Source organism: Camarhynchus parvulus, chromosome 3 (assembly GCF_901933205.1).
Source record: "Camarhynchus parvulus chromosome 3, STF_HiC, whole genome shotgun sequence".
NCBI lineage: Eukaryota > Metazoa > Chordata > Aves > Passeriformes > Thraupidae > Camarhynchus > Camarhynchus parvulus.
Genome location: NC_044573.1, coordinates 32,922,532 through 32,946,344, shown reverse-complemented (window position 1 = coordinate 32,946,344; position 23,813 = coordinate 32,922,532). Strand labels below are relative to the sequence as shown.

General features: G+C 39.1%; 2 protein-coding genes across 3 annotated transcripts in view; one reads left to right on the top strand and one right to left on the bottom strand.

Moving 5' to 3' along the window:
• CNST (consortin, connexin sorting protein) overlaps nt 1-10,908 on the bottom strand; it is a 46,230-nt gene extending 35,322 nt beyond the window's left edge. The window contains exons 1-2 of one of the 2 annotated variants that reach the window (XM_030945603.1): nt 10,752-10,908; nt 9,009-9,106 (exon numbers count right to left, since the gene is read on the bottom strand). The gene's annotated coding sequence lies outside the window, so the exon portion shown is untranslated. The remainder of the gene's footprint in view (nt 1-9,008; nt 9,107-10,751) is intronic. The other variant, XM_030945602.1, reaches the window with a different exon arrangement.
• A 119-nt stretch (nt 10,909-11,027) lies between these two features.
• On the top strand, nt 11,028-21,330 carry TFB2M (transcription factor B2, mitochondrial). Its single transcript, XM_030946482.1, has 8 exons — nt 11,028-11,331; nt 12,147-12,235; nt 13,170-13,323; nt 13,744-13,892; nt 15,507-15,596; nt 17,816-17,878; nt 19,076-19,227; nt 20,541-21,330. Exons 1-8 carry the CDS (start codon nt 11,028-11,030, stop codon nt 20,725-20,727), a joined length of 1,188 nt encoding a protein of 395 aa, XP_030802342.1. The 3' UTR covers nt 20,728-21,330.
• Nucleotides 21,331-23,813: the final 2,483 nt, after the last annotated feature.

Here is a 23,813-nt window from a genome sequence, read left to right as displayed (position 1 = left end):
AAAATCTATTCCTTTCTACAACCCTTAGGACTCCTTAGAGAATGAAAACCCAAAAACAGCTAGTTCAAGGAATTTAGAACACTCTTGCCCTTGATCTTTTAAAAGTATTTCCCCTCCCACCCAGATGAAATTTTTTATCTTCTTGATTTTCAATGCTGCTATTTGCAATTCCTCTTGAGTTTACCAAGTCACTAGGCAGGTATCAAAGTGAATCTAAATCCTGTGAGAATGAACTTTAGCTCTGTCTAAAAACAAAAGTAGAAACTCTTATTTATAAACAAAAATGAAATTAAAGTCCCTTGTGATTTAAAGTATATTTAAAAGACCATTAACATGCTGTTCCTGTATTTACTGTTTTGCCACAGAAATGAATTGTAAACACAAACAAACATAAAAAACAAAATGTTTGTTTTGTTTCTTCATAGGTCCATTTTTCCTCCCTTCACTGGTTGCCCAAAATTGAAATAAAAGCAACGCTGAGTAGAACTGTGTTGACCTTTGTTAAAGGTGTTTGTTACTTGTTATTTGATGAATAAAAGTGCTTCAGTTGCCACACAGATTCATACAATTGGGACATGTAATCATGGTGATTATAGCACAAATAAAAAATAAAATGGAAAATACTTGTCCAGTGGCTAAAAGAAAACGTCTGTATTGAAAAAATTACTTGTATGTTTGTTTGCTTTAGGACAAACAGTAGAGAAATTGCTTCAATTTTACAAGGCCCACGCTCGTCAGTGCTCCCTTTCATGTACTTCATACAACTTAATATAATTTTGATAACTTTTTCAGTTGCTCACTTTTTTCCATCTATCTATGGAAACATAACCTTAAATATAGCTGTTTGGGAAAAAAAAAAGTAGTAAGAAATGGGACCACTCCTGACCTGTCATGGCTAAAATTTGAAGAGGGCATTAAAACCAAACAAAAATCACAAACACTACCAGGCCCCTTAACCTTTCATACTAACTCAGCTCCTTTATCCTGAACAGTTGGTGGGCTCTTTGAATGTTTACTGAACATAGAGTGTAGTATTTAATTTACTGATCTTGGATGTATCTTACAGAAAAATCCAGGTCATAACGTTGTTTCTTCTGAGATTCAAAAAGTTTACAGTTAACTGATTTTTTATTCCATTTGATTGGCTTCATATAGCTTTTCTGCCAAAGACACTATTTCCCTCCCTCATTCTCATGCCATTTATTTTTCTGTGTTAATTGAAGAACAAATTTAATATTTTAATTCTTTGAAAGTCAGCTTCCCCACTATATCACCAACACTGCTCTATTCAAAATGAATGAGCATTTCAGATTGGTTTCCAGTGTTGCTTCTATGCAATATTTTCATTAACTTTGATGATAAATGACAACAGCAGTATAGTCTGCAGTTAGAAGCAGTTATAAGCATTTTTGAGGATTTAATTCAAAATTAATTGTAGCAATAAGTGCTCCAAAAGGAATAACATAAAATTCACTAACACAGACTATCTGCAAACTTTTGGAATAAATAAGCACATCTATCTGAAATAGGAATTAACCAGTCATTTTGTTATGATGAAGAGCATCTCAAAGAGATACCAGACACAAAACTGACCATGAGTCCAAGCTTTCTTTTTCTCCTGAGATATATACAGCAAGTATACCATGCATAAGAGAATTCATTATGTTCTACTAGGCACTATTCAATTACAATCATGGGGAGTTTTTTGTGTACCATATACGCAGAAGAAGATGCACACAAGAGAACCTGGATCCCAGCAAGAGAAGAGTTTTAGAGAGGAAGGGTCAGCACTTCATCTGGCAATAGCAATTCAGTCTAGAAAAGGTCTCTATATAAACAACCAAACAGGCTGTCTAGAGATGTGGAATCCCCATCATTTTAAAGGAGAAATCCAGCAAGTCTCAGGTTTAAGGACAGGTAAAAAATAGCCACTAAGTAGTATTAAAGGAATTTGGTTTTCTTTATTGTTGTAGGGGTTTCAGTATCTTCCCCCACCCAAAACAAACCAAAAACCAAAAATCCAAAATTTATTCCATGAAAATGAAGTTTTAAAAATCATTATGTTTACAGAGTTGGTGCTTCTACCATTAGAACAAAAAGAGGAAAACTGCAGAAACACTAAAATTTAAAGAATAGCTAAACGTAATCCATATATTTCTTAAGAATTAATCTGTTGATCTTTCTGATAGCTGGTGTAAAGATACTATCATTTAAATATTCTCTTGTGATGCATCTCTTTTCATATTGATAAATAATCTTCTACAAATTAATAAAAAACAATGTGAAAACGATCACTGCCCATTAACATCCACATAGAAGGAAAAAGGTTGACCCCATTCTATGAACATTAATACCAAAATTAAGATTCAGTGATGGGGGAGAAACTCTAAATGACTCAGTATCTACATGACTCTATGTAAAAACTACATACAACATAGCATTATGAGTTCATTAGCTTGCAAGAAAAAGGACAATGTCTACTATGCTGTTACAGGAGCCAATAAACAAAGAGCACATATGTTCTTTAGAGAAGTGCAAATGCAACTTCTCTACAACAGTTTGCTTTTTCATCTAATGTGGAAGCCAAGATACACCTACAGAAGCCTGGAATATTATCACCAGAGTGCCCTTGCCTCACCACAACAAGAAAAGTCCAAGTTGCTGAAGATATGCTTGACCAGCACAGAATTTGCTACAGAAAGAAATAGCAGCAGACAAAGGTGATAGGCAATTCATGTTCCTGTGATCATCTCACAAAGCCAGACCAATTCCAGCTAACAGAATTCTGCTCTGCATTGTGTTTTATGTTAAACATAATAGTTGGAATGCTGCTGTTTCTAAAGGAAGGGAAAAAAAGATATTCATATGTATGCTTCCATTATCCAACCTGACACCTCTGCAGAAAAACACACCCCATGCTGTTGTGCTGTCTTATAGCATGGACTCACTGGAAGTTTATCACTTCAAAAGACAGACTGATGTACAACCCTTTTACTGGGCAGCCTCACCATGAGAGAATCTCATTAATGTCCTCCTGTTCAGTTTGCCCTGCTTGGCTTGGGAAAAAAACATACTAGGGGTAAAAATATCTTTCTACGTGCTTTCTTCTTCTGTGTCAGATACACAGATTAAGAGGTCTATTTTTTCAAATGCATTAAGTCTGCTTTCCTTCAAGAAGTATTCAGATACCAGGGTGGTTTATCTAATTTCATTGAATTTACAAAAATGTCTGAGCACGAACACTTCGGTGGTTTTGTACTTTCTGACACTGAAGTGACATTTCTCAAGTGGCAGTGGCATTTAAAGGCACAACGATCTTCACATCTATAAACAGCAGGAATAGTGAGGTTTAAAGAGGAAGTTTCACATGCTATTTTCAACTTCTAAGCTTCCTAGTCATACTGCTTATTCACAGTTTTAATAAACAATGATAAACATACTGCCAGGCATACTCTACTATTCCACATTTAACATTACTTAAAAAATACGTTTCAGTCATGTAGCCAAATACAAGAGGTTTGTGTGGAAACAAATAGTAGCTTTTAGTAGAACATATGACAGTTCTCAAAAATTTCACACAAACAACCTCTTTGTCAGCACTCAAAACACACAATGATGAGTCCCCCAAGTGTTTGAAAAATTTTGGGTTTCAAGCTTCACTAGAACAAATTTGACTAAAGTTACAAGAACAAAAAGCAACCTCACCATTTGATGTGTTCAATTTTTTTTTTCTTGTCTGCAACAAAACACCAGAACATGTCTTGGGTAGAGAGATGGTAGAAGAGTCAGTAGACCAAACTGCTTTAGGAGAATGGAGAACTCTCATCACTGCAGCTCTTTTATAAACAGTCTAGACAAATGCTATTCAGGAATAACCTATGAGTAACTGCTCTTGCCTTGGGATGCAGGAACCTCCTTTTAAGTCTTCTGAAAAGTAGTAATTTGCCTTTTTTGATTTTTAAATTTTCTTTCTAATTGAAGAACTCTACGATTTTTGTTACACTTCAGAACATGCGCACAAGTTTGATTACAAAGCATAACAAAAATGAAAAGCTTCCTACTAGACAAATTTATGCATATTTTCTAGGATAGGTACTTTCTCCTTACAGAAAAAAAAAACCCAAAAAAAAGTCCTGCAAATCCACAGACTGTATTTATGAGAATTAACCAGCTCAACTCACTCTTATCCAAATCTTTACTTTCCAAGGACCTGAGAAAGCTGTTGGATCCTACCATCTCATAAGAGGTTGCGAAAAAACATACAATATAAAATCTCTCGTGATCTCAGGCAACAATTTTAAACATATACAAAAAAGCAGAAATGACAGAAAAGATCCCTTGAAATCCAAAGAAGAATGAGGCAATTCTTCTCAGTTGCCCAACTGAAGAAAGAAGAATGTTCAAGACTTTCTGAGAATTACATTTCATAGTAAGACTGAAGTCCATAATTTTTTATATGGATGAGGGACAAGCAAGTTTTATAGCCCTCATCAACACACTGGAAGTTAGTATTAAAAAATATTCAGTGAGGTCCTAAATCATATCAAGGCCAGAAGCAACCACAAGTAGAATAGAAAGCTGTCCATAAGAGTTATGAAACAATTCTTTTCCATAAGTATTACATACTTGCAGTCCCTCTGTTATCAAGCCTGCAGGTCCAACCAGAAGGTTAATTAAGAATAGAGCTAATTGTTAGTGCTTTAATAATTGTCACCATTAGAAAATCAGAATACCCAGCAGCTTTACTAAAGTCTTGCACCTATTTGCCTTTTATTTCCAAAAGGAAGAATGGTCTAGTTTCGACATTATTCAGTGTCAGATACAAATGAATGAGATCAAATCCCTTCTGTGCTCTGAACCTCCTCCATGAAGTCATCACACTGTTATATCATCTGTATTGCACTTCTCAACCACAAAGTCCTGATATACCTCACAGGGATGTAGCAAAGATTAATACAATGAGAGATTATGAAATAAATATTTCATACAAGGACTGTAAGGAGGTACAATACATTTAATCTGGCCTTTTTTCTTCTTTCTTCTTTTGGCCCTTAAATGCATGAGCAAGAACTTAATCATGTATGAGCTGTAAGAGATCTATGTGAAGCAATTCACAACCCCCAAAAAATTAATCACTGGTGTAACTGGACTGAAGTTAATGAAGCTGCAACTACTTAACCCCAGTGGTGAATTTAGCCTTGAGTGCTGTTTCAACTCTCCCCCTTTCAACAGGAAGTTATTATGGTAAATTCATTTTGGCTCTAATTGTGTAAACAGATATTGGCTATATGAGCTGTCTCTAACAATTTACACATACTTTTGACTAATAGATCTTAGAGAGGTTTTCTGAAGCACACAGTTACCAGTTTCTCCTTACAGAATTTGAATGCTTGCAAAACTTGAGCCTCTAAACAGAGATCTAATTTGTTTCAGATCAGCTTTTCAAAAAACTATGATCAAGGTCGCTTTAAGTTGTTTCTATTTAAAAAAGGTCTTTCCATTAAAAAATCCCCACTATCACAAACATTAGCAAAAACTCAGTACTGTAAAGTGGTAAAAACTAATCTCACTTAAAAACCAAAGGGAGATTGTTTCAATGATTCCATGATAGAAGAAGTTTAACAGCCCATAGAAAAACTGAATGACTATTACTTCTCCTTATGTTAATGATGTTATATTACAATATTAACATAGCAGACTTCAACAGTCTTCCAGGAGAAAAAGAGAAATCCAGGTAAGAAACTAAGCAGCTCCCAAAACAACATTTGGATAAAGAGTAATTTTATATGCCAATTCTTGCTAAGATCAAGTCTTCCTAGGATCAAATGTGTAAGCTCTGCATGGTGTAAGTCACTTTACAAAATAAAGACATGAGTCAGTGAAAATGCCAAAATATTGCTGAACAACTGACAAATGTGTAATTTCAGGACAAGATGCACCTTAATTTGTTTATTTTGCCAACTGTAGAACTGTAAAAACAGAATGAACAACACCTGAACTGTAACCCAGGTCCAGATGAAATGTTGGTATGAAGTGATAAGATCCTCATGCCCTCACTCAGAGGCTAAAAGCACACAAAATTCCAAGTTATAACCATTAAGAAAGAACCTCCAAAATGTACATTATGAATTTCCACATTATTTCAGTAACATATTCATCAAGTGAACTTAAAAATCTTCTAACATGTTCATTTTACCAAGATAAAATAACTACCACAATTAGTTTTAGGTTCTTTTTTTTTTAAAGCTATTCTGAATTAATCTGAACTTGCCTTCCAGTGTAACATCAATGCTCCAAACAAAAAACCCAAGAAAATCATTGGCATGGACAGAGAAAAGCAGTGCTAAAGCTCACATTCTAAGGCCACACATTAGCAATTCACTTGGGACAGGTGGAGCAGCGTAATGGAACAGCAGTGGAAAAAACTTCACACTCATGCTAAGCAGCTCTGTTCCTAAAAAGCAAGCACACAACACAGCAAAATTTGTCTACGGGAATCACTGGCACTAGCAGCGTTTCACTTTTTTTATCAGTTAGCCAGACAGTTTCAAAGACATCACAGTTATATTGTAAGTAGATTAATAAGAAAAAAACAAGTAAAAAAATCTTTGGTGTGACAGGCTCTCGAACAAGGCAACATTTCTAAAGCCTTCTGGATAAAGACTTATGATGAGATAGACACAAACACATGCTGAGTGAATTTAAGTCAGTAGAACATGCTCACCAGAATTCAACGAAGAGAAATTCTGAGAGAAATAAACAGAAAAAGCATCTATTGAGTGTTTTCGCTCCTCCCCACAAAGGTTTAATAGAGCTTTTTTTTTTTGCATGCACACAAAAAATATTTGCAGTAAATTTAGTGCTGATGAAAGATGCCAGATTGATAGCCCTAGGGACTGAGATTCTCTGTACACACAGACAAAGTACAGAGTGAGAAATTTGTAACCCTGCCAAAATGCCTTATAATACACAGCTTACGCAACCATCTTCACACTACAAAACCCTTCACCCTTCCACTGAAAATGTAAAAAATATTGCTTAGTGTTCAGTAGAAGGGAAATAAAACATGGACACTGTTGTTAGCATCAACAGGGACAGAATTCAAGGCACCAGATAATTTTTAAAATGTTTACTTTTGTTCTGAATGGTTCTTTTGTCAGCTGTGAACTTTGCTGCAGTGTTTGTAAGGCTGCAAAGTCAATCTGCACCTGGTATGAAAAAGCTTTCCTATTAAACACCATGGTATTACATAAGAAAAATAGCAAAGGAGTGGTTTAACTTTTTTATTCAAATAAGCTTATTCTAGCATACAGGACTTCACACCTAGTGCTCAGAAACTATCTCAAAGGAGAACTGACTTGATAGTTTCACTTAATTGGTACCTAGGCAGTCACTCTCCAGTGATCTGCACAATTGATCTAACAGACTTTTAATGGACAGCAACTCCCTATTAATCAGGTTTTCAGTGCTGGGCTGGAATCTACATTGTCACATGGAGCAGGCGAGCGTCCAAGGAACCCGGGATTCTAATTTCCCTTGCTACTAATAGCTTGGCCAAACTGCAAAAATCCCCCCACTCCCTAGCCACTGTCCCCCATCCAAATGTCAAGCCATTTTTAATTGTCAACAGAGGACATGGAGGAAAGCAGTTAAGTTAAGGTTTATAGACCGTAACAGCTCTAAACACAAAAATGCCTGACGTCCTTATAAAGGCAGACTTCTGCTCCAAAGGAAGATGTCCAACACAACCCACAGGCTGCAAACTCACTGGATCTCAAACCAGATTGTGGCATAGGATTAAATGTTACTTTAGTTCTTGGGAGATTTCCTTTGTGCACATATGGGCTAGGAGCGGGGGACAGCAATGGCAAGAAAATATGACAAAAGAATGAGGTTACTCTCTGATAGATTTTAAAAAGTAACTCTTCCAAGAGACTCTTTTCCTGAGTGTGCAGTGCTTAGAGCACTTTCGAAAAAATCTCTTACCACTCCTTCTACTACTTTCCTTGGTCACCAACCAAGCATTACAACAAAATTATTGAAGTATGCTTAACAAAATAAATGAATTCTGCAGCATCCTGCATCTCAGCAAAGCAGAGACATTCTGTCAAGCATGTAGCAGATTATTTTATTTTCACATTACTGAAGCAAATAGGCTTAAGTGATTCTTTCAGCTCTATTGTAAGAGCTTCTTTCATTTCTGTTGAAAGCTTTTTCTAAAAGTCACATTAGAGGTGGTATTTGATAACATGTAAACCTTTCAAATTTAATCTGTATTCTGAGTCCTTAGAGGAGACTAAGTATCCACTAGGAGGACAAGGAAAAAATACCATCATGCAAATTTCCATTGACATACTCATCAGGTTCTTTTTGTGGAAGATAGAAATTCTGCCAAATTTGTACTTAAAATGAAGCATGGGCACAAGAGTTTGAAAAATTGAGATCAAGATCCAGGTACTTCTGCAATTTTCACTGTTACTTAGACACAATTGCCGATACTTACTATGGCTAAGTGGCTGCAACATAGCAAAATAATAGTAAAAGACTAATGTTATAATATTAACTTGAAAATTAAGCTTTAAATTCAGCCAAATAAAGGTAAATGCAAAAGGTATTTAGAACCATTGAAAAAAAAATCAAATCTCTTTACTATCCTTTTAACCCATACAACAAATGAGCTCTTTTGGTTCAAACATAGAATGGAATCCAATAGAACAGGTAACCCTCTTGATTCCCTCTGATTTATTTCAGGAAACAACAATTAGAAGGAAACAATTCCAGAGCACTCAACAATGCACATAAATTACAAAGGCATAAGGCTGTATGAGGTAAGACTGTAAATTCATATATTTGCATGTGGTGATAGCTGGATTAAACTAGAAAACATATATCACAATCAACCATAATGTAAAAATAACTGTTCAAGTCTCCCTGTGATACACTTCAATATATTAAACAATTTTCTACATTGTAATTTCTAAATAAATTTTAAAAAGTAAAAGACTTACCATTTTCCTATGGTTTCATCAGTTTGTCAAAGATAATGAGCAGGTCATTAAAGAGGTAGTCCTTTATGCATGAAAGACTCAGCATATATCTAGCAGTTCTAGCAGGGGGAAAAAAAATCAAACCATGAGTTTAGCCCATAGAGACATGTGGTTCATCCAGGCAAGTACTAAGCTAACATAAATGAAGTCGTGAAGAAATGTGTATAATTTGTATGAAGACTTGTCAGGGCATTTTGTCATTTGGCTTTTATTAGTAAACACTCCTTTGAATAATCTCAGTTGCTCTGAACAGCCCATTCAAAGATGACCGTAGCACTCCTGAGTCCTCCAACTGACAACAAAAACTTCCAAAATTCATTAATTGAGCTTAAAACTATAGCTAACTTTTCTGTGGCCATAGCTGTCAATAAATTTTGATAAGGAATGCTGAATTAGGACATTACTAGACACTTGCTCTAAGAAAACCAAGTTCTGATTGATGTTCTACAAGTCCTACAAATTACTGAATTATCAGACTAATTAGTAAGAGAGGAAAAAAGCTATTAAAACATAAAGTCCAGTTTAAAAATGGATTGAGGTCTATCCCATCATCCAGCAGGACAATCTGTCCATTTCCCTTAAGGCACAGGGAAAACTATTACAGCACTCAGTATAAAAAAGCTGAGTATTTAAAAATAAACTGCAGAGTTGAAGGACTGCTGCATTTGCTAAGGCATTTTTCTAAATTCAGCCCAGCCGCTCTTCATGCCACATGTAGGTCTCCCCAAAACACAACAACAAAGGCACAATTTTCCATCCCAATTTCTGGTTTTGGGTGATATACCAAACAAAACGACTTTGGCTAGTAAGTAGGGAAGTGTCAATTTCTCAATTCAAGCAGAGAAACAAGATACAAGAAATTAAGCAATTTGCAGGAAATCATACAGAAAGTCTACTTCTGAACCCTTAATTTGAAGACCTGTGATTGCCAGATCTCTCTTGCCTTCTGCACAAATGAGACAGGGAGCAGGGAAACACGTTTGGAAGAATTCTCTCTCCCTTCCCCCATCACACTGCCGCCACTCACCTGCCACTGAGAGGTTTTGGCATAGCATCCCTGAAGGATGAACGCCACTTTGGCAAAACTTGAAAACGTCTTGAAGATGATCTTTAAATTATTTCTCGTTCAGGTACTGGGACGTTGCCGAAAGGACAACGCCACTGCTATCGAAAATGACAGGTTTCGCCTAAACCGTAATTGCAACAAGGTATGGAGTAGAGAGAAGCCGGCAGGGAGCGATGCCGGAGATCGGCCGGAGCAGAATCCTGCACCTGCTGAGAGCGGCAGGGCGACACAAACAACCGAGTCCCGAAGTGACTATTTAGCTGCAGACGCGGAGATCAAAGACTCCCGTGAAACACCCAGGCAAACCTCAAACTAAATACGTAGCTCCTGGGACTCCACCGACACACGGAGCACACACATCGTTCCACGGGCGCCCGCCACAGCGCTGCCCGCCGGCCCGAGCCCCCTCCCGAGCCCCAGCCCTGCCCGAGCTCCGCTCCGGGGGCACCGCGCCGGGGCCGGGAGCCGCGGCACCGCCGCCTGCCCACCCCGGCCCAGCCCGCCCGGCACCGGCTCCTTCCCGCCGCCCGCCCGGCGGCCCTAGCCCGCCCTGGAGCGCCCGGTGGCGGCCGACACAAGCAGAAGGCGGCGGCGGTGCGCGGCACCCGGGAAGCATCGCATCTTCCCTTCCTCCTCACCCTGCGGAGAAGCCGCTGTCAGCTCACCTCAGCTCCGCGGCGGCTCGGGCGGCCGGGACCCGCCAGCCGGCATGGCGTGGAGGCGCGGGGGCTGGAGCTGCCGCAGGCTGCCGGCGGCGCGGGGCGGGCACCATAGAAGGGCGGGCGGCGGGCGGAGCGCCTCCGCCGGCGGAGCGGAAGCGCGCTGGAGAGGCCGGGCACAGGAGGAAGTGACGTCCCGGTTGCCGCGGCGATCACGCACCCGGAGCGGGGAGACGCGGCGCGGGCGGCGCGGCGATGCTGGCGGGCCGGGCCCCGCTGGGCGCCGCGGGCTGCGGCCGCCTCCTGGCCGCGGGGCTGCTGCGGCCGCTGCTCTGCGGGCTGCCGCCGTGCTGGGTGACGGCGGGGCGGCACTACCCGTCCCTGCGGGTAGCGGAGCCGGCGAAGGAGAAGCGGCTGGTGCGTAAGGAGCAGCGGAGCAGCCTCGTGGTCCGCCGCTTCATCGCCTGCCCGCAGCTGGCGCGCACCGTGCGGCGCTGCCTGCAGGGCGGAGCCGGCCCGGGCCCCGGCCCCCAGCCCCTGCTGCTCGAGTTCGCGCCCGGTGAGCTGCCCCAGGCTCCGGCGCGCCCCAGTGACCTTGGGGGGGTCAGTGCGAGCTGCCGCCCTCGGCACCGGCCCTGCCGGCAGCCCGCCCGCTGCGGGAAGGGGCTGGGGCCGTGCCTCTCCCGGGATCTCGGGCGGGGGTGGCAGCTGCGCTGCGGTCCGGGATGTCCCGGCCGGAATCCCGAGCGGGGAATGTCCCAGACCCGCGCCTGGCACCTTCCCGAGACATGTGGGTGCGGGCCCCGGGGTGTGCCTGGGGGCGCATTTATGCAGAGCTTGGGGGATTAGTGAGGGTACAGTCTGGAGGCTTGAGTCACTCGTGTTAAGACTTTCCTGTAGAGTGACCAGAGATGGCATTTTCTGTCAGGTAATGCTGTGGTCTTGTAGGCGAACTTTATGAGTAAAAGCACACCCAGGATTATGGGCTGTGGATGATCCTCTGCAGTTACTTAATGGTTGAGGGTTTTTTTGTTTATATTTCTGCAGAATGTGTTTTAAAGATAATGTCGGTAAGGTTTCACAGTATATTTCAGTTGGCAGAAGAAAAAGTAATAGAAATATTCCAAACGTTATCTCCAGTGCTGTTCAGTATCTAATTGTAATGCTGTGCTCGGTGTAATACAGCGAGAAATCTCGGGCAGGCTGCCTGTAAATCATTTCTCTAACTCTTGTTTTGAGATGTGTTTAACAAACAAAAGCTATCTCCTGTTGAAGGTGATATGTCCCAAGTGTTGTGTTGGGAAAATCACCAAAGGTAATCACTTAGAAACAAAAACGCTATCCTAATTTTTTTTTCTTTATTTTCCTACTCAGGTCCTGGGATTTTGACTCAATCACTGCTTGATGCAGGTTTTAGAGTGGTAGCTCTGGAAAGTAACTCAGATTTTCTTACAGACTTACAGGTATACTTTTGATTCAGTTGCATGTTTCTAAAACAAAATTAAAGGGAAAATGAGAGCTTAAATAGTTGTGTAATTGTTGGATCAAAAAGGAATTGGACAGTGGTTGTTACTTGCAACATCTGACATAATGCCTAATAACAGTATATAGTTTGGCATTGTACATCACAAATGCAGAATGTTTTTAAGTTAATTTGGCATTTTGTGTATGTAGGAATTCAAGTTCATACATAGTCTTTCTATGCATAAATAAAATTTCATGCATAAATTTGAAACTGATTGGAGTCATTGTAGATGTTTATGTTCAAGCAAGACTTCTGTACGAACCTGTAAAAAATCTGCAAAAATACTCTTAGTTATTCTGATTATCTCACAGTTCTATTTAGTCTGTTTTCCTACAATTGACACATGTGTTGTCCTCTGCTGCTCACCTGGGCTTTGCATGGATTCAGAGGGGGTCAGACACAGAGCTGCAGAAGTTGCTCTAGAAGGTTTGCATTACAGTGCTGGTTTGGAACCAATGACTCTCACCTGACTTAAAATGTGTATAAAAGGTATCCTCTCCACAGATATGAAGAATTCTAGTTTCAAATTGTTAAAAGGGGTGGTTTCCTTAGTTTAGTAGTTTGTGTGGTTTTTTAAAAACATTGCAAAACATCTTACAAATTTAAGAATGTGGTTTAAAGCTCAAGTTGAACAGCACAGAAATTGTCAAATTTGTCAATTGAAAATGTCAATTGAAGGGGGCAATTATTTTTATCAGCTGAATCAAAGAAGCTGTTCTTTTTATTATCTGTAAGAAGCAGCTCAGGTTTGACTCTTGTTGACTGGGTAACAATTTTAGGTAGTGCTTGAATGCATTTTTTGTTTGGGTTGGGTGTTTTGCAAAACTAGTTTCCATATCCAGATTTCTTCAACTAAAGTTATTTTTATTCAGTTCCTAGAGAGTAGCCTGGATGGGCAGTTAAAGGTGATTCATGGAGATTTCTTCAGAATGGATCCTATGGCGAAGGGAGCTTTGAAACCACCTGCTGTGTCTTCTGAAAAACTTTTTGAAACCCTGGGTGTAGCAGCAGTTCCTTGGAGGGCAGGTATATGTTTATGATCCCACATGTTGCAAACACGTGTTTGAAGGGTGCGTAGGCAGTTTGGCAAAAACTTTGGGATTTGCTTGAGATATATTTTCTCTTTAATACACATGCTGGATCATTAGATGCTGTTTTCCACGTTTCAGCTTTGCTTAAGACTCATGATAGCTTCAGAACTGCCCCTCCCGCACCCCCCTACCCCATTGCAATATCAGATAATTAGGTATTTTCTTGTCATTTAAAGTTTTTGTCTAATGCAAATTGGGCTTAGCTTTGACTAAGGCTTGAACTGTATTCATTCTTGAACAACATGAACTCAAAGACTCTCTTCTCTTAGTTTTGTAGTGTAGACATTAGAATTAATGAGATTGTCTAATACATACTGCAAAATTTTAAAGATACTTTTGCTATTGTGGGAAACAGATGTTCCTTTGAAAGTTTTTGGAATTGTACCACAACAGCTGGAAAGAAACAGACTTTGGAGACTTCTTTTCGCCATGTATGAATGCAGTTCCATATACAGATACGGAAGAGTGGAACTCAACCTCTTTATAAGTGAAAAAGAGTATACGGTATGTGCAAGGCATTTTACAGGTAATGAAGGTGTGGTGCTTCACAGAACACAAACCCATTTATATTGTGTACTTAATGTTTTTGCTAGTGATTTTTTTTTCTACCAGAATTTTTAAGTATTGTCAGTTTCCTACTTGTTTGCTTTATGCTGTGATAGCACTATTAAGAAACATTCTGTTGTCATTTAACCAGAGATCTTAAAACTGTGAAGACTGGTCCTTGAGAAGTATATGCAGCAGCAGACTAGCTGCTTTCCATTGTAAATTGTGAGGTGATTAAATTCTGTGCCATGCTTTTGCAAAAAGTTTGTTTACTAGTTGCAGGTAGTAGTTAACGAAGACTGAATTCAAAACACAAAAACACAAGTGAAGAGGATTCAGAGTCGCTAAATACCAATACAGTGAGATGCACTTGTCCTCTTGAGTTGCTTTGTATGCAGTACTGAAAGTAATAGAGGCAATATATAATGATTTACACTCCTTTTTATTAATGCTCTGTAAACTAAGGTGCAGAGCCTTTTCTGCATTACATATTCCTAATTTATGCTGTCCCAAGGCTCTAGAACTGTACTTATACTTCAAGGATGACTTCTTTTTCTCTCTGTCCCTCCACCATGAAACTGGGAGGTTAGTACAGAATCATAAACCTTTAATTACTTGAAGTAGACAAGGACTTTCAGGTCCTTGTCCTTACATAACCAGTGTTGTGTCTAACACCCCACTGAAAAAAAATTAAATGTCTTAAGTATATTCTTCTGTGAAATGGCAGTTTGGACACCACTGAAATACCCACTTGCATGGTATGTTTTAATGGTCGGATGTTTTACTAAATACAGGGCAGCCTATTCATTTAAGGTAGTCCCTGTTCCTTTTTTTTAAATTAATTTTTCTGGTTATAATGTGAACTCTGTTACATAACAGGTGTGTAGTAAAAGCTATTGGAACCTTCTTTAACTAGACATTGTTTACTCCTTTTTGTTGGTTGTTCTTGCTTTTTATCTTTATGACAAGGCTGTGTAAATTTATTACACAAAGTTAAATCTCCCTGCTACAATTTATTTCTTTCCTTGGTGTTTTTGAGAATAATCACAAGCTTTTCTTTTTTCCTTGCCCTAAGAGTTGTTTGATTTGTAACATTGATCAGGATGATGACTCTGCCAGTTGCTTAATGTTCAGCGTGGTCACCTCATGTTTTCCTTACTCTGCTTTGTGTGTCTTCTTGGGAATTTTATCTTATCAGTGCAAACTGATAACTCTGCCAAAGTTACGGTTGTTATATGAAATCTGATCCTTATTTCTCTTCTGTGTGAAAATTCTCTGCCTTAAAAGGAACCAGAAAGTATATGCTGAGGATTCATACATAGTTCAGTTATCCAAATAACTGTTGTGAAGAAATATTTCAAATATTACGTGTTTTAGCCCTATGTTCTGACAAGATAAATTAAAATAGCACAAAGCACATGTTAGAGGCCTAATGTAACTTTACCTTGGAATTTTAGACTTAACTGAATTTCTTACTGTTATATATATATATATATATATGTGGATTTTGCTTAGATAATACACAGTCTTGGTTATTGCAACAAAAATGCTTGCTCTTTGCCATTTTTTTAGGTATTAACAGCAAAGCCTGGGAAGTCGAAGATTTATCAAGCATTTACTGTACTTGCACAGCTAGGGTATGAAATTGAATTACTGCATAAGGTAAGAGTTTTGTACCAGCTGATATGGCCTAAAACTGTGTATGGACATGCATTTAGAAAAGGGTTTATTTATAGTGGTTTAGCATTGCAAACTAATTGGAAGCTAATTTGATGTTTAAATCAGTTGGAGAACTGCTGAAAAACTTTTGTAAGAAGCTAAACCAGTCATGTTTTGTATAAAATTCTTTCAATTAAGCAACACTGTCATCTACTATGATGTCAGTGCTTTCACTGCATGCCATTGTACTCAAAAACATTTATTCTCAGATTCTAGAAGATAAAAAAAGATGTTTACACACCAGATAAGCCTTTTCTATTTTGCTAATGGTTGTGTGAAATTAGAAGTCTGCTTTTCCAATCTGTCATTGTCTGCTCTTTGTTATATCCTCTGAATTTTGCCAACATGTATGCTTTTGACTTCCTAAGCTGTGTTTAGTAGAAATTTTTTTGAGTCTCGGTGCTTAAATATTCCAAGCATACCTGCTTCTCCTACTAGTCAGTGCCTTCTTCCCTTGTGAAACATGCTGTGGTTTAGTTGTAAAAGTTGTAAAAGTTCCTCATGAGCACATGGCCATCAACTTTCAGTTAGTTAATGCTTTTCAGATTTATCTTTGTGCTCCATTTTTCTAGGAACCTACTGTCCTAGTTTAAATGTTTTGCTAATCTAAAATAAGGTTTTACTGCCCATTGTCTTCCAAATACCTTATACTACAAGGTATACGTTAAAGTAAACATTTAAGAAGTTGAAGAATAGTACTTTTTGAAGGAGGTCACCTGACTAACAGGGATAAAGTAGAAGTGGAGGCATTTGATGTTTCTTTTGCCTCAGTCTTTAATAGTACTGATAAGCCATGGTCTGCCTGGCTCCCTGAGCCAGAGGACCACGAGTGTGGGAACTGTGACTTTCCATTTGTGGACACTGAAACTGTAAGGGACCAGCTGTATCAGCGGAATGTTCAGAGGTCCTTGGGGCCTGATGGAATTCACCCCAGCGTACTGAGGAGCTGGTGAAGCCATGGCAGGACCTCTCTTGATCACATACCAAAGGTCTTGGAGTCTGGGGAGGTCCCTGCTGACTGAAGCAGGCCAGTGTTATTCCACATCTTCCTACAAAGAACAACGTGAGACTTGTTTGTCAAACCTCAGTAACTGCAACCATTCTGGAGTACCAGAGTCTGCTGGGTACTATTGAAAAGCATTTGAAGAATAATGAACTCATCAGGCACAGCTAACATGGGTTCACAAAGAAAAGTCTTGTTTAACCCATTTGACACCCTCCTATGATAAGGTCACCTGCCCAGTGGATGGAGGGAAAATGGTGGATGCAATTTTTCTGGATTCTAGGGAGGCTTTTGATACTGTCCTTCACAGCATCTTTCTGGAAAAGCTGTCCAGCTGTGGGATGAGCAGGTTCAGGGTGTGCTGGGTGGAGAACTGACTGAAGGGCAGAGCTCAGAGGGCTGATTTGGGCTACACCTGGCTGGCCACTGGTCACCTGGGGCTGCTGCTGGCAGCAGCTCAGTCTGAGGCAGCAGGGTGTGCCCTGGCAGCCAGGAGGGCAAACTGCACCCTGGGGTGCCTCAAACAGCATCATCATCTGGTCAAGAAAGCTGATTGTCCACTGAATTCAGCATTGATGCAGCCTCACCTTAAACACTTGGGCAGTTCTAGGCCCCACAATTTAAGAAGGATGTGAAAGTCCTTGAGTGCATTCAGAGGACAGCAACAAAGCCAGTGAAAGGACCAGAAGGAATGTCCCATGAGGAGGAACTGAGGGCTTTGGGCTTGTCTTGTTTGGAGCAAAGGAGGCTGAGGGGTGACCTCATTGCTCTCCACAGCTTCCTGAGGAGGGGAATGGGAGAGGGAGGTGCTGAGCTCTTCTCCCTGGTATCCACTGACAAGGATATATGGAAATGGTTCAAAGCTGTGCCAGGGGAGGTTTAGACTTGGCATTAGCAAGTGCTTCTTTTGGGAGAGGGTGGTCAAACACCATAACAGGCTTCCCAGAGAGGTGGTCAATGCCCCAAGCCTGTTAGCATTTAAGAGGACATTTGGAAAATGCCCTTTCTAAAGTGCTTTAGCTTGGCCAGCCTTGAATTGCTCAGGCAATTGGACTAGATGATCACTGTAGGTACCTTCCAACTGAAATAGTCTATTCTATTCTATTCTAACAAAACACTTTAATTCCATAATACATAATCCATTTGCTTCCTCCCATAGGAACCTTGGTCTTCATTTGCAACCAATTTGAAAAATGGGGGACTAGCGATACCAAAAGCTGGGGTAAGATTGTTGTATTTCCTTTTCTAAACTACTCTTAATGAAAGGTTAAAGTAACTTTATAGCAGCATTTACAGATGTGTTTTTTAAGAACTGTTCTAATTAAAATTTAGGGCAGCATAGATATTCATCAAAAGTGGAGTGAAGAATTGCTATTTTCTTGGAAACTGAAATAAACTCGTATCTTTATTGTCTGAGATGGAAAAAATGTAGTGAGTAAACAGCACAAAGGAATATGAATAGGTAAAGTATTTTGCAGAGAAAGTTACTGATGGTCACAGCTACCTGCTTGAACAAAACAAGTGTTACCACAGTCAATAACACAATCAGTATGCTGCTGGTTTTGGTTAAAATAGTTATTCACATGTCTATGATAGATTTCATGTGCAAGTTAATTGTAGAAAAGCACCAGTCTCTGAACTTAAATCTGAGAAGTGCAAAAATACCTTGTGTTATCTACTTCTCTCCTTCGGAAAAGTAATGATGTTGCTTTGTATACTAAAGGAATATTCCTATTTAATTCTGATAATATAAAAGCACATTTACTTAATATTTTTGAGTTTCTAGCCCCTTGGAAAGCTGCTGTGGTGCTGTATTGAGTGTAGTTTGCAATACTTCTGTAATATATAAGTGACTGGGTGTGCCTTATATGCTTAGTTGTGTTGCTGGAAAGCCATGTGGAGAGCCCCATCAGGTGGGCTATCCAAGATGTACCAGGACAACTTCAGAAGTAGAGATGCCAGATGTAATATATCCATTGCTGCCAATACAGAAGTACATTTATTTCCTTTGAAGACTCCACTTTGTCCCAGTTTTGTGAAATCCTCATGTTGCAATAGTGTCTTAGTGTTACACTCACATAATTCTGTCTTTATATATAAAAGGCAGGTCTGATACCTTGCATAGTATAGGCCATATAATATCTTGAAAACTCACACCAAGCCTGTGTTGTCTATTTCAACAAAGAAAGTCCAGTTTAAAAATATAGAAATAAACTCCAAGTGATAGTATGTTTCTTTTGTTTTCTATTTCCTTTTCTGTTTGAGGCACAGGGAGGTGAAGCCTCATCTTCTGATGAAATCATCTTGTTAAGACTTTTAATAAGAAATGTTACTGGCGGCAAAGATGAAACTCTTGGCTTAAGATAGATACTGTCTTAAAAAGTGATTTTTTCAGTGACTTGCTCTGTTTTTCTTGCAGCGGCTGCCAAATGACCATTTCTGTTTGGTACGACTGACTCCTCAGCAAAATCTATTTACGGGAGGCTTGAAGCCCTCAAATGCATCTACCTTTATTTTCATGGTGAAACAGTCCTTTGCTAAACCCAAGTCTAAACTTACTGATAGATTAAGGTAAGTAAGAAAGAATTACAATTTTTATACTTCAGAGAAATATATAAAAATATTAAAATACGTTCCCAAAGCAGTGTTTATTTGCAGATGAAATACTACCTCATAAAAAACCCTCATTAATTAATTTTTAATTAATTATCAACATGTAGAAGATTTTATTATGCAACCTGCTATACAGTATTTTGGGGACTGTTCCTGTCAGGAAGGTTGGAAAGTATTTAGAATGTATATGTGCAGTAATTCCTGTACCTCCAATGGAGCTTAGGTCATATATCTGTAAGAAGTTTTCACTTACTTTACAGATACAATAATAAAGCTACCAAGAGTTTTGCAGGTACAGAAATTAAAAGCTGAAAGAGATTCAGCTTACAACAGACATCAAAGTCACACTAATGAAAACAGCTGAAGGTTATAGAAGGTGCAATGGGGATGTCCTCAAATGGCTGTTACCTAATTAAAAAATTAGGCTTTGGACTTTACCAATTATGCAAGCTATTCACGTTTCTTTATGATCAGTAGGTTTCTGTTTCCCAGAAATGGAAGGTGTTCACAGTCTGGAAAGCGTTGACTTCTTGCTGATGAAAATAATGAATATACTTCTCATTTGCTGATAGTAGGTTATGAAAGTTAATTTCCAGAAAGGGGGAAAAAATAAGCTACTAAATTCCAGTAACTGTCTGAGAAAGACAAGTGGAAAGAGCCTTAATGGATTTCTTTCTTAAAGCTCAGTGGTATACCTCATCTCCACTTGATCCTTCAGCCAGGAAGTTGAAGGCTTCTAATATGCATCTTCTGTGTATTTATACACTTTTTTCCCTGTCTGGGAAATAGTTAATGTATGTGCACATTTATAAAAGTATAGCTTTCATAGCAAAGATGTAGATGGGAGGGAGGGTGGATACATCTGTTTAGGTGTAGAAGAAAATACCTGGGAGGTGTAAGTCACTAGTTCATGCTATACTGAGTCATCCTTGGCTTTAATTTCTCCAGCACTGAAGCACCCTTTCTAGGCCGTAATGCCTATTACTGACTTATGAATTTAGGATGGTTGAAGGAGAGCAAGTACCTTTCCTGTAATGAGGAGGTTTGTTTGGCTTGGTATTGTCTGTGTGTGCTGGAGGCTTTATTTGCTATTGATGTGTTTTAATAGCAGAGGTTTCTTCTTGTTTGCAGTATGGATTGAAAGTGTGTTGCAAGAAGAGGTTAGCTTCCTCTAGAGGCTATGAAAGAGTGGACCTTCAGATAATGTTTCTTGCTTTTTAATTTTTCACAGAAAGAAATGCTCCATTATGATTTTGTTTTGTTTGTTTCAGTTCCTGGAGCTTGGACAATAGTGACACATTACTGAAAGCACTAGAAATTCCCAAAAATGCTTCAATGTGTAACTTGTATCCAGAAGACTATAAGCGTCTTTTTGAGGCTTTGCAAAACTCCGATTTGTTTGCTGAGACCTTCTTCCATGATGAAGTCTTGGCAAGTACAAGGACCATGAACTTATAAATCGAAAGCTTTTGGAAGATCACTTTTGCTTCTGGAAGATTACTTTGATAAAAAGTGATTTAAATAAAATCACAGATACTGTTAGCTAGATGACTTCCTGTCCAAACAGGAAAAATTTAGCAATTAACAAGAGCCCTTCTACTTAGGATGAAAGTAATGAATTCACAGTTATCTTTCACAATCCTGTCTGGAATGGACAAGCTTTGCACACAATCCTATCTGCAATGGACAAGCTTTGCAACTTTTGCAGGAGCTTATTAGCCCATGCTACTTTTGGATGTACCACTTAAATGTAATGTTTTGTTACACTGTTGCTGTGTATTTACAACATTTGAAAAAAATTACCAGACCAAATTATTATTTGTTTGGTTTTTATTTTAGTGCTTAATGATTTGGATGCCCTTTTGACAGATTCACAGAATACAAAGGTCTTAACAACCACTGAGCCTGCAACATTGTCTGCTTTTCTGAATTTGCAGCCTAAAGTCAATAAATGCTAATAAATGAATAGTGGTATGTTAATAGAAGACAATGTAATGACAGGGTGATAAAATATTAACTGAGAGTTGCTTAAAATAAAGATTGTGATATCCCTGAGGAAAAGTTGTAAAAGTTATTTCTTTTGAAAATACGAGGGGCAACACGTACCAGGTTGTAATACAATACACAAACACCTACATGTGTATAGGGATTATTTTAGGTCTGAAAGTCATCAGAATATTCAGTGCTGTATAAATTATTTTTAAAAAAATAAAATCCTCTTTGAAACCTTTGCCAATATTTTTAATGTGTAATACATGTACCAAAAAATTACTCAAAACCGTATGCTATTAAAATTCTGGGTTTAGCTATAGTACTCTGAAAGGCAACCTGTTCCAAATTTCTCTATCTTGCCAGCTGTTCTCTTGTTGTTCAACAATGCTGAGAGGTTGTACTGGTTCTGTACTGGTTGTATATTGTACCCTCTAGAAAGAGCTGTGGGAAAAATACACTTCTTTAGCAAAGCACTACTTTATAAAATGCCATCTTGGTGAAGGCTGAGCTATTTTCAGGCTGTGGATAACAGTGCCCCAAACAATGCAAACAGAATTGTATTTATTAAGGTTAGTGTGAGGTATAGATGTGATAAGCATTCATCTCTGTCTTCCTCCTGCAGTTCTGGCTGCAGATGACAAAGTGACTTTGAGCAGCCTCAGTTCACTCTGCTAGCTAGGCTGCAGCTTCCTCTTGAAGCTGCTGCTGAGCTTTTGTAGTATTACGATGAAACTCCTGGAAAGGCTGAGGCTTAATTTGCAGTCTGTCTCAGAGCCTTGCTGGTATTCTGGTGCAGGTTGTCAGGATTTGAAGCTTCCTTTCTGCTTACATCTCTGACTATTCCATAGGTAGTCACTGTTGACTTGTCAGTGAATGGCAACCTTGCATTAACAGAAGCAATTCCTCCTTTTCCAGTCTCATCAGATGGTAACTGTCTTGTCTACTGGTCTACAAGACTGCTGTGTCTCTTGGGCTGATTCCCCCTCCCCACCTTGAATCAAAACACCTTGCTCTTGTTGCAGCAAGATGTCTTACACCTCCAACAGACCAGGAGAAGTATTCTATACATGAAATGTAAGACCACGACTGTCTAAATAAATTTCTTCAACTGTGTGCTGATAACATTTCAAACACGAACTGAGAAAAAGGGATTTGTTTTATTTTGATGCTGTTGCAAAGCAGCACTTAATGATCCAATGCAGAGACGAGCAGCAGGAGTCTGTAAGTGGAAGGAATGTTGCATAGCTGGGGACTTGAAATGAGATTTAATGCTCAACAGAAATGCACCATTAAGGCTAAATGTAAGCAAAGTTTAGCCCTGATCACAAATGTGAAATGGAGAGAGAAATGCCTGCCATTATAAAAGTGATTTTAGTATTCATGGAAAAGACTGAAAATGTGAAAATGATTACTGTATGTGAATAAATACACAGGGAGTGAAAATCAAGTAGGTCTATATATTTGATTAATTTATGCTATCCACTCAGTAATTCTTACGGTTGCAAGATTTTAGCTTTTGTCAGATAATGTTGAACTTTCACTTCACTTTCAAATTTTAAACTGTACATGAAGACTTGTCATACATTTTTCTGTTACCATTTTTTGTATGGGAATAGAATATAAGGAAATAAAGATAGTGTAGAAAGTAATCTTACCCCTAAGGAGTTGCAGCTGGGCCAATTATCAAAGACTGGGAGCAGGTCTGACTTTAACAGGCCACAGCTCTAATCAATGAGAAGAAGAGTGCTGTAAAAGAGTGGGGTGGCTGGTTGAGAAGGGAACTGGAGTCAGTTGGCTACTTTGAGAGGGAGAAAGAGTCAGTGCTTGGAGGAGCTGCCCATGAGGAAACACCAAGAAAGTACGAAACTTTTGTGATAAGGAAACAACAGTACGGAACCCCTGCAATCGGATGACAATTTTTAACCAATGCTGTACTATTTGTATTCGTTTTGCATGACTTTTTTTTTTGAGACTGATTTAATACGTGAATCTCTCAAAGATGAACCACATGTGATGCACTATCTAGTAGAACACTTTTAAGTGTTGCTCTCACTCTTCCAATATTTTGAGGAGCTGCCCAAAAAAGGTGTTTGGCATTCCCTATTAAAGCACCAGTATATCATAGCTGACATATTGATTGTAACTTTAGAGATGCCAAGGCTTTTCTAGTGGCCCTCATCACTTGTGCCATTTGTCTGGGAAAGAAAATTATGACTGTGCTAGCAATTGCCTAAGCTCTTCCTACTTACCTATATTTAAATCATAACAAACACAAATAGAATCAGAAACAAACTTGGTCCAGTTAATGAAAAATTTTGCCCCTTGGAATTAGGCCAGTTAAGTTGAACTCCATAGTCAGTTCTCTTTTGATCTAGAAGGGTTTGTGACCTTGCAGTAATTAATCCAGTAGATGCTGTGATAAGGGGTTGTTAAGGTGGAATGTGTCTGTACTGGCTGTAAACCTGTTCAGCATTAGACATTTCAATAATGAGAGCTCAGCCTTGCAGGCTAATGATAATGTTGATGGAAATATCAGCATAAAACTTGAGAAA

What these genes read in the sequence shown, in the direction of transcription:
- TFB2M (XM_030946482.1), top strand. Translation starts at nt 11,028, where the DNA reads ATGCTGGCGGGCCGGGCCCCGCTGGGCGCCGCGGGCTGCGGCCGCCTC. An exon ending in AGCAGTTCCTTGGAGGGCAG is followed by an intron (nt 13,324 to 13,743) that starts GTATATGTTTAT and finishes TGTGGGAAACAG; the next exon opens with ATGTTCCTTTGAAAGTTTTT. An exon ending in AAATTGAATTACTGCATAAG is followed by an intron (nt 15,597 to 17,815) that starts GTAAGAGTTTTG and finishes TTCCTCCCATAG; the next exon opens with GAACCTTGGTCTTCATTTGC.